This window comes from Phoca vitulina, unplaced genomic scaffold (genome assembly GCF_004348235.1).
Source record: "Phoca vitulina isolate PV1807 unplaced genomic scaffold, GSC_HSeal_1.0 scaffold10, whole genome shotgun sequence".
Classification (NCBI taxonomy): domain Eukaryota; kingdom Metazoa; phylum Chordata; class Mammalia; order Carnivora; family Phocidae; genus Phoca; species Phoca vitulina.
The window spans coordinates 22,990,404-23,008,511 of NW_022589713.1; the positions used below are offsets into that span (position 1 = coordinate 22,990,404).

General features: G+C 45.2%; 1 protein-coding gene across 1 annotated transcript in view; it reads right to left on the reverse strand.

The window, feature by feature from the left end:
• The window catches only part of BFSP2 (beaded filament structural protein 2), a 67,097-nt gene that overhangs the window by 9,133 nt on the left and 39,856 nt on the right, over positions 1–18,108 (reverse strand). The window contains exons 3-5 of the mRNA XM_032408687.1: positions 14,989–15,145; positions 13,797–13,958; positions 1,231–1,362 (exon numbers count right to left, since the gene is read on the reverse strand). Coding sequence (XP_032264578.1) covers positions 1,231–1,362; positions 13,797–13,958; positions 14,989–15,145 — 451 coding nt within the window. The remainder of the gene's footprint in view (positions 1–1,230; positions 1,363–13,796; positions 13,959–14,988; positions 15,146–18,108) is intronic.

Genomic DNA, 18,108 nt, shown 5'->3' on the forward strand with positions numbered 1-18,108 from the left:
CTGTGGCAAGACGAACATCTCCCTGAGCTGACTGGGCAGCTTGTGACCTTGTTGGCCAGAGGACAATGGACCCAAGGGAACTGAAGACACGTGAGGAGGGGAACTGGGGGTGATGGAATGATCTTGGCCACGGGCACTGAAAACATTGTTTCTGAGGGAACCAACTAGAATAAATCCTTGAGCTAACTTGATGGTAGACTAAGACTGCATTGGGAGGTGGGGCTGCTGGTTTGGTGATGGAACAGATTTGGGTGGCAAAATTGAGATGAGGAGGGTGTATGGGGAGTGGTAGAAGAAAGGGGCACTAGTGATAGTATTGGAACTTTCCCAAGGCTTGAAGCTGATGGGAGACAGGGGCTCCTTGGGCCTCGGTGGAGTCCAGACCCACCTCAGCTGCACAAGGATTACATGAACCATCCCTTCATGCACTCCAGTGTGGACAACACACTTGTGGTTCAAATCAGTACACATGGCCCCCGGAGGGGGCATCGAACAGGAGCTGTGGGCTTTGTACCCTAATAACTTCAGTTGACCCCAGAGAGCAGAGGGTGAATTGCTAAATTATTAATAATTATTTTAATCACGACTAATAATAAATAATGCAAGAGACCTTCCCACAAACCCCAGTGAGTCTGAGGAGCTTCCTAGTCTTAGTTCGGGGTTCCCCAGAAGCAGAGCCTAAGGCAGGGATCCTGGTACATGTAAATAATTAAGGGGTTGCTCTCAAGAAAAGGGGAGCAAGGAAAGCAGGATAGGGCAGAGGAAGGCGCTAAGCCAGGAGGAGTCTCCATTGGAATCTGGTACAGCCTGATCCCACAGAGAGCCAGCGAGTGTGAATTACAGGGTGCAACCCATTCCACTCAGAAGCAAGTGGGCGGGGCTCTTAAACCCCACCTCAGCTAGTCATTGGCTGAGGGCTAGAGGAGGCGGGCCTAACCGCCCAGGCCAGGTGTCCACTGTTTGGCTGAGGCCCATTCTCTGGACAAGTGGGGCATCTAGGGGTGTAAGCAGTCCACACTCATAGCGGTGGCCTGGTGTCGGGTATTTCGGTGGGGCACTAACAGCGTTCACTATACTTGTGGTTCGGTATCAGCTGACTCTTTCCGGCCTCAAGACTCAACATGCTGGGAGGTGGGAATCTCTTGCGAACTCCGACCCAGATGACTACAGCTCAACAGTTGAGATTTAAAATTGACATAAGAAATGCCGGGGCTCTCCCAGCCCACTCACCAGGGCCCGCAAGGATTCCGTCTCGGCCTGGAGGCTCTGGACCCGGCACGAAGTGTTGTGCAGCTCCAGCCTGAGGGCAGCGGCCAGCTTGTCTTCCTGCGTCTGCGCCCGGCGGGCCACCTCTGCCTGTTGCTGTGGAGGGCCAGGTCTCCGCGTGAGCAGGGGAGCGTGGACAGCCTGAACCCCGCCTTCCCTCTCGCCCTCCCCAGGGACCGCTCCACGGCCTCTGACTCAGAGCAAACAACTGGCAGATGGAAAAATCCCTTTTTCCACAGGCGCCCCCACCGATTTGTATACAAGCGTTTATTTAGTTTGAACATAGAGTGCATGCAAGTAGAATACAATTCAAAAGCTTTTTCTGAAGGATTTATAGAAGAAAGTCTCCTTCTGTCCCTATGCTTTAATTACCCAGTTCTTCTGTTTCCAGTTTCTTATACCTCTTTCCAGAAATATTTCATATATTTATAAGTAAATATATATGATCATCCTCTCCTTGCCTTGGTACTTAATATATCTTAGAAAATATTCTCTACCAGTATATATAGATCAGTTACATTCTTTTCAATGGCTCCATAGTACTGCCTTGTTTGGAAGTACCGTAATTATTTAGAAGCCCTGCACTGATGAGCGCTTAGATTGTTTCCAGTCTACGCCTGTTACAAACAATGGTGTAAAGAATAACCCTACAACCCTCATTTTCCACACACGGGAGTATCTCTGAGGGGTAAATCCCTGCAGTGGGACTGCTGAGTCAAAGGGTATGCATTTGTCATTTTGATGGATGTTGCCAAATTGCCTTTCAGAGAACTCGGAACCGGTTCCAACACTGTCAGCCAGTGCTGATTGCCCCACACCTTCTTCAAATGAGGAACTATCCAAGTTGGTCTGATAGTCCCCGTTACCTTGTAAAAACCAGTCTGGCCACAATTGTGAACACCAGGGGAAGGTCTGTGTTTCGCAATTTCTCCCTCAGCAAGGACATAGTTTGATTCTTTCCCATACTTTCAGGGGATAGGTCATTGCTACTCTTTCTCTCTGCTGGAGAAAGGGGAAAAACTAGAGATCACCTTCATTCATCTTTGGTACAGTCTGACGCATGTCTCTAAGCCAGTGATACGGGAGAAAAAAAAACCTGTTTTCTCTCCTAGTTTACTGGCTGTCTGGATTGACCATTTTTACTACATATGAATACTTATTTATAGGGTTATGCAAAAATAGTCCAATTTAACTGACTGACTAAGAAAACCCAGGTCAAAGGGCTCATATCTCAGGTGTAGTTCTTCCTGTATGAGAGCTAGAAAGAGGTCAACAAAAATGTCCATTAAAAGTCTGGGATCAGCTAAAGGAGAATGGAAGCTGTGGGCCCAGCTCTGACTGGTCAGTCCATGGCTGTGTGTCCCTGGACCATCATTCAGCCTCTCTGAGCCCCAGTCCCTGTCCACAGAAAGCAAATGACAGTGAGTGGAGTACCTATGAGGCTTCCATTAGGTTATACATGCGGAAACTTTTAGAACCTTAAAAGTACGCAAATAGTGACTGCATCTATTTTTCTATATGTAAAAAGTAATATTAGCCAAAAATGAGTTTGTAAAAGCCACTGTAGGTTGGATACTACTACTGATAACTAATACGCGTTAAGCACTTATTTTGTGCCAAGCACTCCATTAACAGTGTTAAGTCCATTATTTCAGTTAATCTTCACGACTCTATGAAGCAAGTGTCATTGTTACTCTTATTTTACGTGAGGAAACCGAGGCAGAGAGACTGAATTATTTACTTAAGATCGTATGGCCTATAAGGGACAGAGCTGGACTCCCTGCTGCGGCTGACGTCAGAACTGTGCTCTCAACCAGGTTTGAAAGCCGATGCTTCTGCCAATCCATCAAGACCCCCAAAAGTGGAGCTGTCTTCCCCAAAGTGAAGGTGGACCCCTCTAAAACTTCCTCGTGGTCTGTCAAGTCCTGCTGTGATGGGTCGCCCCGTTTCTGTCCCTGTCTTTGGGGTTGGGACTTGGCCCGGTGGGCTGTGTGGGTGGCTGGGCGGTGGGCGGGCCGGGTTCCGGCAGACAGACGGAGCTGGGAGGTGCAGGTGCACAGAGCGGCCAGGGGGTCAGCCGGCAGCTGGAGCCCGCGCCTGAGAGCTCTCGAGAGCAGAGGGTTAAATTTTCAGGAAGTTTGTAAGCTGGTCGGTAAACACAGCTATTATTAAAAATTAAATTATATCCACTTACAATTAAGTTATGTTAAAATGGTAACAAATACTCCCAACACATCACTTGCTAATTTATTTACATTTTATCATTATCTGTGCTATCAAAGTTATTTATATCGATGGTAGCTGTGTGATAGAAATGACATTTAATGCTGAGCTTCTGAGCATCTCTTCCAAACTCTGTGCTTATTTACCTCAACTTAGGAGTTTGAAATCAGCTGTGGTGAGAGTTATTTACTTCATGGAAATTGGCAAACACTACAAATCAGGGATTGAATTGTTGTTCTGCTGACTGTCTAGACTTAAAGGGATGCAGAAAATGTTAATAAAGCAGATTAAACTTAAAATGGGTCATGTCTGTAGCTGTCGCATTATGAATAGCAAAAAAATTAGAGGGAATATCTTTCCAGTATTTACAAACCATTATCTGATTTAAAAGAAGTTACTCATATCATTGATGAAAGGACTCATTAAGGTTAATGGAAATATCAACCAAAATTCATATCAGAGCTATCCGCATTTATCATTGATGTGACTTTTTGCTTAATCGGATATTAATAATCGAGCATATTTTGTAATCTGATTTTGTAACATTATTGTTGATGACAGAATTATAAAAACAGTTGGCAGATTTTGCAAGAAATAGCTAGTCACACTGAAAGTATAGGTGCAAACGGAAAAGCAAAGTACGTATTTTATCCTAAAATTTATGTTATCTCTAAAATTATATAAAGAAAACATCAACAGAAACTTCTATGTTCCTTTACGTGGTATTGTGAATCTGACCGGCACATAAATACACATGCTTACATTTGTCCTCGGAGAGCAGATATGAAACATTACCAGCACGCCCTGGGTAAGAAGCGGGCATGAGTGGAAGTCAAGTCCCACCGAAGGCAAATTTCAAAGCCTAGGTAGGTGGGTCGGGGTAAATCCGCTGGCCAAGGCTATCACCACAGTTCCCCAGATGATCTGCCCTCCTCTCAACCCAGACAATGAGTGGTCTGTATTCAGAGGTACGCACTGGTCTCTGGGGGGATGAATGCTCTATCGGAGTGTTTCCCAAACATTCGACAAGCAGCATGGTTTTTCACATATATGAATACTGACTCAAACAATTTTTATTTAAATTGATTCACTTTTTCTTTGTAAATAAATGTGTTTAAAATGGAAACTGTAGATAAGGTCTCAAATTTTATGTGCATCAGGATCATCCAGGGAGCTTGTGAAAATGCAGGTTCTGATTCAGGAGATCTGACTGGGCCCAGGAATCTGCATTTAAAACTCCCATGTGATGCCTGGTCCATGGGAACAAAGTTCTAGATTGCCATGGAAACCAATAAAACTGTAAAACTGTATCACTGGTCATAGACAACAAATAGCTGAAAAATTAATAAAATTAAAATAAACCAATGTTATTATATTTGAGCAAATGCTGCCCACCATGTTGCTGAGTCCCAAAGCCTGCTTTCTCTTTGTTGAAACGTGAGACTGATGAGTGTAAGAGAAGTGTTAATGACCTACCGGCACCAAATGGAAACTTTCTTATACAGGTTAATTAAGATTGAAAGAGGAAAAAAATGAATTTGATCACTATGGGATTCAGTGTCATTTTATATCATGCCCAATACCTTCTCAAATCAGCTTACAAGTGGTACTTGCCTTTCATCTGGGGACAGTCAACTGCTTTAACTCACCTAAATGTATTACCTGCTCTTCTCCAATGGCTTTTTAGAGTTATGCTTTCTGATTAATAATTACTTCTATTTCCATTTCAACCCAATGCCTTCAGGATTTCTCCTCACAGACCATACAGCAGGTGTGTCATTCTAGACCCTGAGGATAGGAAGGTAGGACTGTGTTTGTTGCTCAGTGCAGTTGCTAGGATGTGTAATGAGATTCAAATATGTTGGTCCCCAGGCTTTCAAGCCAGCCTGAAATCTTGGCTCTGCTGTGCAGGGGCTAGGCTGCCGTGTTTGCACTCCATCTATATTTCTGGGACAGGAGAGCATATTGACACTTTGAAATAGGGTAAAAAATTTTGAATAAAAAAATTTAAATTAAGTGCACATGGAAGATGGATGGGAGAGAAGCAAAGCAGCCTGCTTTGGAGTAAGTCGGAGGAAGTATTTGAGAGTCCCCACATGGAGGGGGAAAAGGGCCATCTCCAAACCCATCCCTCTGCTATGCAGGGGTGTTCTTAGCAGAACATGTGTCCAAGGTGAGTGCCGAGAGGCTGAAATGTGTACTCTGCCTTTCTCCAGCACTTGCTGTGTGGATTGCAGCCAGTCCGCTCAAGCTCTCTGTTTTGGCAGCTGGTGAACAAGAGCTTTACAAGAGCCTTGCTCTGCTGCCGAGTACAGCTGACCGCCTTGCTCTGCAGCCTCTTAGACCTCACAGGATCACACTAATCTCATGGTGTTACTATCATGGAAAAAGGGAAAGCAATGGATTCCTTGGGGATACAGGGGTTCCCCGTCTTGTATCATAGAGGAATCTTATCCCACGGGGAGGGCACAGAATCATGGTTTGGGAAGATCATGACAAAGGTCTGGCCTAACCTTCTGGACCCTCAAGACAAAGGCCTCTCAACCTCACATTCCATGAGACAATGAATCAAGACTCCCCCGCACTCCATGTGATCTGTCCAGGACAACCTAGCTGTTCAGAGTGATGATTCTGGAGTCAGAAAGTGTGGTCTGAATCTCAGTTCCACCACTTTGGAACCGTGTATTCTTGGGGAAGTGACTAACCTCTCTGTGCCTTAGTTCCCTCCTCTGTGAAATGGATAAGATCACAATACCTAACTCATGGTGGGAAGATGAAAGGAGAACAGGCCTGTCAGGGGCTTAGCACCTGGTCTGGGCACTTGGTACACGCTTACTAAATGCTCTGCTGGCGCTGTTCTCAAGCATGTTGTATTCTGCCTTGGAGAAGAATGGTCTTTCTCTCCGTTGCCTGCCACCTGCGCTCAGCCAACCTCGCACTAGATTGTAGGTACCTTGCGTGCGGGGGACAACTTCTTCCTGACGCCTCTGTCTGCCCTGGGGACCTAACATGGTGCTTTACACCTTGGGCATGCCCAACACATTTACTGAAGGTCCACAGTGTGTCCTAGGCACATGTTAGGGACTATGGAAATGGAGGGTCCACCAGCAATGGAATGAAATCTCACCTCCTTTTCATTAGGAGGATTAGCTATCAGTATTATAATGACCATGGGGTATCATATAAATGTTATTTAGCTAAGGATAGCTGTGGACAAGCAGCATCCACACCCCTGACCTACTCGAGCCAGACAGAGGATTTATTTGGGAGAAGGCTGGATGCCATCTGGTTTCACCTGAGACACGAGTTCTCCTTAGTGGGAACTAAAAAGAAGTACATGTCTCACTCGGTGGAACTTCAGTGTTGGCAGGAGGGCTGGCCTGGCGAGGCTAAGCCAAGTGTCTCCTTGAATTGATCGACACAAGAACTGCCTGGCCATTGAAGCTGCTCACAAAAGGCTATGGGACCAATTCCCAGCCTCAGTGGAAGCTGCCCAAGGACACACCGAGGGACACCTGGCTTTGCAGACTTGCTGCCCCTCGGTCATAAGGAAGGGTACACTGCTGAAGAAGGTGGCGGAACAGGCTCAGCAGTGAGTGTGGTTCCAAAGAGAAAAATATGTTTTTCTTCTTAAGGTATTATTGAAGAAGTTTAAACGATAGTATTTTTCTTCTGGTTCATGGAGATCATTCCATTCTGAAGAAGGGACTCCTCTGCTCTGTCTCTTCTCAGAGACTGATAAGTGTTGAACGCAAACCATACTACTTTAATTTCTCAGGGATTTGGGTTATTTTATCTTTGCAAGTCTCTTATTTTGGAAGTAAGGTCCCTACCCTTTTCATGGGAAAGAATTACCATTGAGAAATACCAAAGATAGCTTTGAGATCTCAGAATCGGGTGGCCAGGAATGGCCAGGGACTTTGTGCCCACGGCCCCATGCACAAGGCCTGGCACCCGCTTTGTGCTTGACAAATGGAGTCTGAATGAGCGAGTGAGTGCAGATTTCTTGGTCGTATGTAGAATTTACTGTGTCGGGGGATCCTCTATATAGATAGTCACTCAAATATTGGTTGTCGACCAGTTGTGGGGTTGGAAACACAATGTGGAGGCTGAGGGCCTGGAATTGCCCTCTACAATATACATGTTGTACTGGGTAAGGGTAAAGAACAGGTGAAAGATAGGCAGGGCCTACCTCAATGCGACAGTCTCTTTAGTTTCCCTTTTAACAACTACTTTGATTCCCTTCACTCTGTCTCCCAGCTCTAACCAGCTTGGCTATGCTCCTGTAACATACAGTGACGGGAACCCAATCCTGGCCTCCCAGCTCCTATAGTAACCCTGCCTTATTGGCTAACAATATCTTTTGAGAGCCACCTGGAACCATCACAACTTAAGTAAAAAGACAATTGACAAGCTGGGGACATATTTACAACATATTGCAGGGAGAGGACTAATTTCTCCTGTGTACAAAGAGTCACTACAAACCAGTACTAAAAAGTCCAAGACCTAATAAAAATGGGCAAGGGATATGATCTGATAGTATACACAAGAACAAATATGGCTGGAATTCAGCATGTAAAAAGATGTTCCACCTTCCTTATAATATGAGAAATGCAAAATAAAACTGCACTGAAAAACCATGTTTTACCTCTAATATTGACAAGGATCACAAGGTATGAGAACTCACAGTATTGGTGAGGATGTGGGGAAATGGGCACTCTCAAACATTTCTGATGAGAATGTAAATTGTTACAACCTTTCCTGAGGGTAATTGACAATATTTATCAAAATTACCAGTGTGCATAATTTTTGACCCTGCAATTCCACATCTTATGAATTTATCCAGGAGTATATTTCTATATTGGGGAATGAGGGACATACGTATTCTAATGTATAAAAGCAAAAGATTGGAAGCCACCTAAATATTGATCAGCAGGGCATTAAATAAATCCTGGGATATCCATTGCTAGAACAGGCATTTTTTTCTGTTGAGGGCCAGATAGTAAATATTTTAGGCTTAGCAGACCATATGGCCTCCATTGCAACTATTCCACTCTGCTGGTGTATGCAAATGCAGCCATAGACAATATGTAAGTGAATGAGCAAAGCTGGGTTTCAATAAAACTTATTTGTAAAAAACAGGCAGTGGGTGAGATTTGGCTTGTGGGCCACAGTTTGCTGCCCACTGTGGTATAATATCATGCCATCTAAAAAGCAGCATGTTCTGAATACTACTATTTGTGTAAAGAGAGAGAGAGAATATATACATATTTCCTTGGATGTGCATAAGGTATCTCTGAAAGGACTCATAGTAAAAGGATAACATTGACTGACCCTGTAGAAAAGAACTGGGCGGCTGGGACATGGGTTGGATGTCATTTTTCACTGTATATCATTTTGTACATTTTGAACTTTGAAATAAGTGAAGGTATTATATATTAAAAATGCTTACATAAAATCCAAGTAAATGAAAAATGAAATAAAAGTGAGCTGGGGCCCTTTTGCAAAGCCCTCCCTGAGACATACTAGAAAGGCTAGAGGACTCCCCTTCAGTGCTTGCAGGAAGCACACCAGAATAGACCATGGCTTGTTTCACTGAAGAGACATCAGGGATTATAGCCAACTCATCAACACACAGGGACCCCTAGATTACAGATGCTTTTAGGGGTTCTGCTCTTTCTATTCTCCTTGAAAGGAACTCTCCCAGTTGGCTCTCGTGGTGATACCACATCGGGCCATCTTGTCATCTAGAGCCAGTGACCCCAGTTGACTAGTAGAAACCCATTCCAATCCAATTTCATATATTCTAGAAAATATTCACTCTTCTTTGTACAAGCAAGCAAAGAGAGGGTGTCGATATGGCAGCCTATATAAAATATTTGCCTTTTCAGGGGAAATTATTGTTTGTGAATGTGGATGATATGGAGACATGTTATCTAAGGTTCCTAATCTGTTCATGGTTAGATCTAGACCTATGTTGTCCAACATGGTAGCCACTAGCCACACGTAGCTATTTAGATAAAGATTAATAAATGTTAAATAAAATTAAAAGCTTAGTTTCTCAGCTGGATCAGGCACATTCCCAGTGCTCAACAGTGCATGCGGCCAGTGGCTCACATACTGGGTAGCTGTGCAGACTACACAACAGTCCTATCCTCACAGAAATTGCTATTAGAGGACACTGCTCTAGTCAGTGGCTAATGTCTCTTCCAGCTCTAAGCCTATCAATAACCAGAAACCTCATGACTCATCTCCATCTGTTCACCTCTCCATGCTCAACTGTCTCCACACCTGGCTGTTTAAGGCATGATGGTTACAGCTCCCTTAAAGTTCCTGACCACGAATCCCTTGAACTGATCTGAGGCAAGTGCAGACCACTATCAGAAGAGACAGCATGGGTGCATTTGCTGTGGGGTTCCTGGCCCCTAGGGGCTACTGAAAGGAAGCTGAGTTCTCCTACCCTACCACACCAGCTGGTGCTGGTAATTGAATAAGCCTTTGGTTATTGTACACATCCTCCCAATTTGGTGAACAAGGGACAGAGAGGAGGCTTCTAGGAGTGAGGGTGTGGAGCCCTTCCCTGGGAGGAAGATCCCAGGGAGGAGGTTAAGAACGCAAAACAGAGCTTGTCTTGCTGCTACAGAATGGAAACATCTCAGCATAGGAATGCTAGGAAAGAGGTGAATGATAGAGGCTCTCCCATATTCCCCAAGGTGGCCCGTTTAGGGTCTGTGGGTTGCAGACTGGGGAATGTATTCCGTGGGTAGCCAGGAGGTCTGGAGGGTGGGATGGCATGTTGTCTGTGGTTCCCCAAGCATCCCCAAATACCTAGGGCTGGGTAACCACAACAAGCAGACAAGGGAGGGCCGGCCTGGAAGATGCTCCAGAAATTCTCTGGACAAAACTGACCCCACCCCCCCAAACATGGAGTTATGTTGAGAACTTGAGAAGCTCCAAAACCTAGACTACCAAAGTTCCCAACATCCATGGCTGAGGCTGGAGAGAACCTAGCCCGAACCTCTTTATAAGCTTAATGACTTAAGAGGAGTTAGCAGATAACTTGGGAACAGATGCTGATGGCATCTACCTCTATCCCTCAGGAACCTTTATCCCAGAACATGTGGTTCTCCCCACCCTTCCATTCCACTGCCAAATTCTACCCTTTGCCTGGGAGAGCTTTCTCTGAAGTCTTTGAAAGGTCACTCTGCTAGCAGACGGCAGATGTCTGATGGGGATGGTATTACTACTCCAGCTTCCTCGCCTTTCCCCTCTCTTATATTCTGTACTGTTCCCCAGAAACCCTGTGGGTGCAGAGTCCCATCTCCCACAGTGGGTGCTGGTTGGTTAGTGAGTTCTTTGTTGGTTCCCTTCTCTGCTTCTTCTCTACTGGTATTTTTGTCCCCCTCCTCCCCCAACTTCTGGATAAATAATTTCCTCTTTAATATTTGTCTCAGACAGGGTCAGTTTCTGGGGAAACCTAAACAAAGACATAAATTAATCATGTCAATTAATTTTCAGCCTCCCCAGGCCGAAAGGTAATTAAATACATGTCTGTACGCTCTCTGCAAAAGGTTTGAAAGGAGTGTGTGCTAAGCCATTTCACATTTATGCTTTGCTGCCAAGAAACCGACAAGAGGTGCTCAGGATGGGCAAATGTCAGCCCCCAAGGGCATGACAGCAACTGACAAAACTATTTATTGGAGGACTTCTGGCTGTCAGTTCTGATCTCTGTTGATGATCAGAGGAATTCACTCATTCTGCAAATATTTTCTGATCTCCACCTCTCTGCAAGAGGCCCCGGTAGCATCAGCCAAATGAAAACAAGTACTGTCTGTTTTCTCTGAGATGTAGCTTTCAGATTACTCTATTAAAAAAAAACACTAATGAATCTGCTCAGAATTAATGCTTGAATTACCGTTGGGCTGGTGATGATTCTCAAGAGGGTGAAGGGTGAGTAATAATGGCCAGGATTTTTTCTTTTTCACACTATGCAGGATTTCTTTCTGTTCTTTACCACGCCCCATCCCCCTTCCCCAAATAAATAATCACTGCAGTGTGGGGTACGCCCCAGGAGTGTTGGGACAAAAGCAAGGTTGTAAACTCCTGGGCCACAGAGCTCTCGCTTTGGGAACCAGAGCGGAGGAGGACCGACTACCCAATGTGGAGAAAAGGTGCCTGGCCCTAGAGCCAGGAGGGCGGGACGACGGTGCTGCCAGCCAGCCATGTGACCTCAGGACATCAGCTGCCCTCTCTCAATCTGTTTCCTCACCTCTGAAGTGAAGAAAGGGGATGCTATGGTGGCTAAGGTCATGAATTATGAATATTCATGAGTCTCTTAAAAAAGAAGCAACGGACCAAAATGAAATCTATGGTTTGGTTTCACTTTCCCTTTGTGTTGTTCCCCCTCTCACCTGGTTGGGGGGGTGGGAGACTGCCTGTTGTGAGGTTACTAGGCACTGTTTGCCCTAAAAAGGGTTTGCAGTGACCTGGCTCAAGGAATTAAGGTCAGAAAGAAAAGGGGCTGTTGAAAGGAGATGGGGGGTGGAGAAATGGCGGAGTAAAGATGTTTTTGATGGATCCAGAATTGGTGAAGACCCTGCTGGGAAGGTTCCTGTTGATACTGAGGGGGCATGGGAGAACAAAGAACAGAAAAGGTCTTCCTTGGGTTTTTTTGTTTTTTGGTAGCTTTTATAAACTCTGGTGGCTCTCAAGCCTGGCTGAATATTCGAATCATCCAGAGAGTTGGAAAAAAAGTCACAAAGTCCTTCTCCTTCTTCTGATTTAATTGGTCTTAGATGGGGCCTGGGCATGAGCATTCTTGAAAATGCTCTGGGATAATTCTGCTGTGCAGCTGGGATTGAGACCTACTGAACAGTAACCCAGAGCACAGGAAGAGCCTGCTTGCTTTCTCTCAAAAAAATAAGCTACCTTACTTTTCATACGTTCTCTACACTTTCCTTCCTTTTCTGTTCTTCTCGCCCGGTGCCTCAGAATCCCCAAGTCATACATGGATGGGAGATGGAGAAATTAAGAACAAACCCTGTGCATTCTATGTTCTGGTTAATTCCTTTATTATTTACCAGGTTTAATAAAAGATGTTTCCCTCCATGAATATAACTCATACTGCTTAAGAAAAACTTGAAAAAATATTATACTCAAAAACAAGAAAGAAAAAAACATCTCAACATGTCACATAGGTCCCTCCCCCAAAGACAACCACTGTTAACACCAATACATTTTAATGTTTTCTTTCTAATTTTTTCTTGATGCCTCATTTCTTTGTCTGAGTGCTTTCTACTATGTCTACCAGGGGTTGGCCAACTGCAGCCTGCAGGTAAACCCAGCCTACTTTTTGTTTCTATGAATAAAGTTTTATTGGAACAGAGCCATGCTTATGTGTTACCTTTTTTTTTTTTTTAAGATTTTTTTTATTTGACAGAGAGAGAGACACAGTGAGAGAGGGAACACAAGCAGGGGGAATGGGAGAGGGAGAAGCAGGCTTCCTGCAGAGCAGGGAGCCCGATGTGGGACTCGATCCCAGGACCCTGGAACCATGACCTGAGCCGAAGGCAGATGCTTAACGACTGAGCCACCCAGGCGCCCCTTATGTGTTACCTTCTGTCTTTCACACTACCAGGGCAGAGTTGAATAGTTGTAATAGATTATCAGGCCCAGGAAGCCTCATATTTATTGTTTGGTGCTTGACAGAAAAAGTTTGTTGGTTCCTGGTACATACCCTGTACTCTCTTATTTCCCCCACTTGACCTTATTAAGTGAGCATTTCCCATGTTGTTATAAATGCTTCGTAAATATTTCTAATAGCTCCCTGGTATTTCATTGCATGGAAAGGTTGTGGCTTAGCCTTACTCTTATTATTAAACATTTATGTGCTTTCCGCCTAATTTTTTTCATTCTTATAATGAATGCTTCAGTGAATACATTTAGATATAAATTTTATCTACATTTTCAATTATTTCTTTAGGATAGTGTCTAGATTCTTCAACTGGTAGGTAGGGGCATTTCAAGATTCTCGATACAGATCATCAATTCCCTTGCTCAAAGATGTCACAGTAGCTTATACTCCTCAGTAATATAGGGGAGAACCTACTTCACCACGCACTTGTGGGCATTGAGTATTACCATTTTCAACATGTTACCTTTAGACAGGGAGGCAAAATGTTACTATTTTAAATTGTATTTCTCTTCTGTCTAATGAGATCGAAACTGTTGCATTTTTTCTCTCCTATGTTGACTGCTTTTCACCTTTGCTTGACCTCCTTCTGCACAGGGAGAAGGTCCTGCCTCACCTTGGCTTGGAGCAAGGCTCCTGCTTCCGCCCGGTTCTTTTCGACATCTTTCTCCCAGTGGATCCTGATGGTCTCAAGGATGTCGTCCAGACCAGTGCCGATGGGTACACCCATTTGTTCCAGCTCAGACCCTGCCAGCTGTTTGTACAGCACTTTCACATCCTGCGAATGACAATATACACTCCAGGTGAGCTCCAGGGGACAAGGAGAGCACACAGAATTTCAGCCAGCAGAAGCCCGGGTCTGTGGGCACCCCTGTGCTTCTCGTTCTGCTCCTGCCAAACATGGGGCTTCACAGAGACTGGCAAAGTCCCCGGCCCCCTCGCCAGCACGCGTGCCATAGTCTTTGGCAAGAAGGAGGCGTTTCTTAGGCTGGTGTTCGCAAGCCCGGGCCCCCTCAAAGCAAATATCAAAATACATAAACCGCAAAATAACACAGAGGAAGCAACAACAGCAAGATGAAATGTATGAATTCTGTAAAGTCAGAGTAGGCTGGGAGAGATTTGGAGGTCACTGAAGGGTGAGTGGTGGAGAGTGGTGGCAAGCGGCGGAGCTAAGAGCAGGAGGAAGTGGCCTTAGTGCTCGTGGTCAGCCTGAGGGCGGACGAAAGAAGGAACTTCCCAAGGGAAGCGGAGTTAAATGGGTTTTGATTTTTTGGCTGAAAGCACGTTCCATGTCCGCTCAGACAGTGACACGTGTGAGGTGGTTGAGTCGGGGCCGCTCTGCCGGCAACTGGGCCGAGTCATGGGGGGAGGTCCCGTTGAGTCCTGTCACTCAGTGAGCTGACGGAATTTCGTTAACGAGTGTGTGCAAACCCCAGCCCGGGTCTAGCTTCAGGGTTATTTTGTTTGTTCAGTGCAGCGTTAAAAAAGAAAAAAAAGAAAGAAAAAAGACCTGGAATACAAGGCCTTGAGGTAGGGGATGCTCTCTCTCCAGCTCGACACAGGCCCCCTCCCTCTCCAGTGTGGACCTGCCTTCCCCTCCCCTTGTGTCCCGGGCCTGAAGCCGTCTGAACTTGAGACTCCAGGCGTCACCTCACCCACTGCAAGGATTCGGGCATGTTTTGCCCGCAGCCCCGGGCAGGCGAGGGGGACAGGCCGACAGGAGCTAGCCTCACCGATGGCCGGCTCCGCCAGACAGGCGCGGGCCTCTGGGCTGCAACCAAGCCAGCGTCGGCCCGGCCCCCACCTACCTCTTCGTAGCTCCTTGACAGAAAGCAGAGTTCTTCTTTCAGCCGTTCTATTTGACTCTCCAGATCCATTTTTGTCAAATTAGCTTCATCAATGACTTTATACAGAGAGTTAATTTCCTCTTCCGCTGCCTTTCGAAATGGCTGCTCATTTTCATATCTGCAGATAAAGGAGCTTAATCAGCATAGGTGGGCAACCCCAAAGGGGAAATAATCAGATTACAAATGTTACCAACAGGCCAATTATGTGATAGACAAATGGATGTTAGAAGTCACCGTTCCAACAGCTCTGAGGGCACTGTTAACGCAAGTGTTACATGTTGATTTATTAAAATGAAAGTGATGGCAGCCAATTTCTGATAACCTAGCTTCACAGGCTGCCACGCTCATGGGGCCCTGGAAGCACAGAACTCTAGGGAAGGCTTCTCCAGGAGTTGAGATCCAGGTAGGGGGATGTGGCATGTCACCATTATTCTGATTTGTCATCCTTTTCCCCCGAGGATCCTTTAACAAACATTACTGAGAATCTGCTAAGCACAGGCTAATGATCCCCAAATGAAAAACACGGTTTCTGTCTCCAAAGAGCCCGTGTGAAATTTTAAAACTGTGGCTGCAAACCCAAATGCTTTCAGGGGCCAAGTGGGGAATATAGATGAGGGATGAGGGCCGGGTCTGGGAAGCAGGGAGAGGTAGGGATTGAAGCCCACAGGACAGCTCATCTTTCACGCAAGGGGACCTGCTGCTCAGCTCTTCCTGTTACTGCTGCGTGGGAAGGGGTGTGCCAGTTCTCTCCGAGAGAAATGGGAAACCTGGATTTATATGTGAAATATCCAGAGCTTTAAAAACTTGCAGCCTATACAATAACACATAGGCACACACATCGACACAAATCTGAAACTTCCCCCCTGAGTTCTTTCCATCTCTGGTTTGCACAGAGCCTTCTTTCTATAAACCACCCAACATCTTTGCCAATTTCTCTCAGTGTTACTCCTTTCCTTCTACGGCCTTCCACCCAGCTGTACCCTCAGCCACATTTCACACCTTACCTTCATCCATCCATAGAACGGAGAAATCTCACATTACTCATTGAAGAAAGCATCTTAGGGTTTTAGAGTTTTAAAGGAATTTAGGATTCAACTATTCAAACTCTTACCCAGTGACAATCCCTTGATAGCATTCTTTAAAAAAAAAAAAAAAGGTTTATTTATTTATTCGAGAGAGAGGGTGCTTGAGAGAGTGCAAGCGAGAGCGCAGGAGCAGGGGGAGGGGCAGAGAGAGAAGGAGAGGAAGAGAGAATCTCCAGCAGACTCCCCGCAGAGCATGGGGGCCTGACATGGGGCTCCATCCCAGGACTCTGAAATCCTGACCTAAGCCGAAATCAAGAATCAGTTGCCTAACCAACTGAACCACCCTGGTGTCCCTCGACAGCATTCCTGATAGGTGATCATGTAGCCTCTACTTGACTACTTCCAGTGACAGGGAACTCATCACCTACCACCACCACCATTCCATTTTAGGACAGATCTAATTATGGAAATTTCTTCCTTCAAGAGCTTAAGTCTTCATTCCTGTAAGAGTCTGAGTTCCACTCACTGAAGCATCCAAAGTTAGTCTGATCCTTCCTTCTGGCAGTCCTATAAATATTGAGTCTAGTCTCTTATATCATTCTCTTTTCCCCTCATCACTTCCTCCGAGCCTTTTGTTCCTCAGGTTAAACATTCCCAGTTCCCCCATTATTCATATAAATTGGTTTCCATATCCCTCATCATCAGTGGCAGGGACTTTGTATTCTTAGCATCCACCTTCAGGCTTCAAATATATGTGTGGAATGATTAGAAATGCTCTAATTGGTCCACATCTTTCTCAAAATATGATTCAGAGACTGGAATGCAAAACTCCAGATGTTGCCTGATCAGTTCAGAGTCCCGGGGGACTGTCTGCTCCTTTGTTTAAACCCTTTAATTCTATTCATCATGGGCCCTAAGGTTTGCTTTGTGGGTTTTTGTTTGCATGTTTGTTCATTTGATTTTGACCAGCTGTATTTGCTGCTGACTAATATTGGGTGTCCTGTCAATTAGAGTCCCTGACCATTTTTCACAAGTCCAATTACCCTGTCCTTTCTGGGTGCACCTGGTATTTGAACCCCAAAGTAGGAGTTCATATATATCCTCTTTCAGTTTCATTGGCCCATTGTTCCAATGTGTTAGGATCATTCTTCTCCTTGCCAGCCCTCCTGGCTTTGTGTCTTCTGCCATTTTGCCCTTTCATGCCAAGGTAGCTTTCATGCACCTTACAGTTAAAAACAGTAAATGCAGGAACCAAGGACAGAGCCCTGTGGCATACCGCTAGAGACTTTCCTCAGAGTTGGACCTGCACCTTTGAATCTCCCTCCCCCTGAAGAACTGGTTTTTGAAGTCATTTTTATCTACTCTATATGTAGGATTAGATTCTCTACCCATATGTATTCTTCATGAAGGACTGTATTTTTATTAACATTTAGTCCTTTTGGAATCAAGTCCTGCCCTTCCAGCTGGAATGAAAACCCACCCATATCACTGAGATTGGTCCCTGCTGACCGGGGCTGGAAGAATCCCCCTGTGCCTCTGAAGTCCTGTTTTGCTTCTCTCTCCAGGGAGCCTGGCCCCTTCCAGGGTGTGCTCCAGTCAGCATTATGGGAGGTCTTAGGTGTCCTACAGACCGTTTTTTGGAAGTCCTCTAAGCATTTAACACATCCCTGTGGTATCTCCCAAAGCCGCTGTTAAGCTTTTAGCTTTCTCTTGCTATCATTTTTTCCTTTCCCCCCCATTTCAAAGTCTTCAAATAGAATCTCTTTGCTTGTGATACCCAGAACTTTCTGTCTTGACCTGCAAGCCACTCTGGCCCAGCATCTTCAGAAATACTACAATTTCTGCTTGGTTGCTCTACCATCTGCTCGACTCAGCTTGCTCAAAGCCAAATTCATTATCTATCCCTGACTTTTAGACCAGCTTTCCTTCCACAGTTTTCTATTTTAGTCAGTAGAACCGCAAATCTTCTAAATTACCCAAGTTCAAAGCCTGAAACTTATCTTTGCTTTCTATTTCCAGGCTGCATATGTCAAACCCTGCCAATGATTTCTTTGAC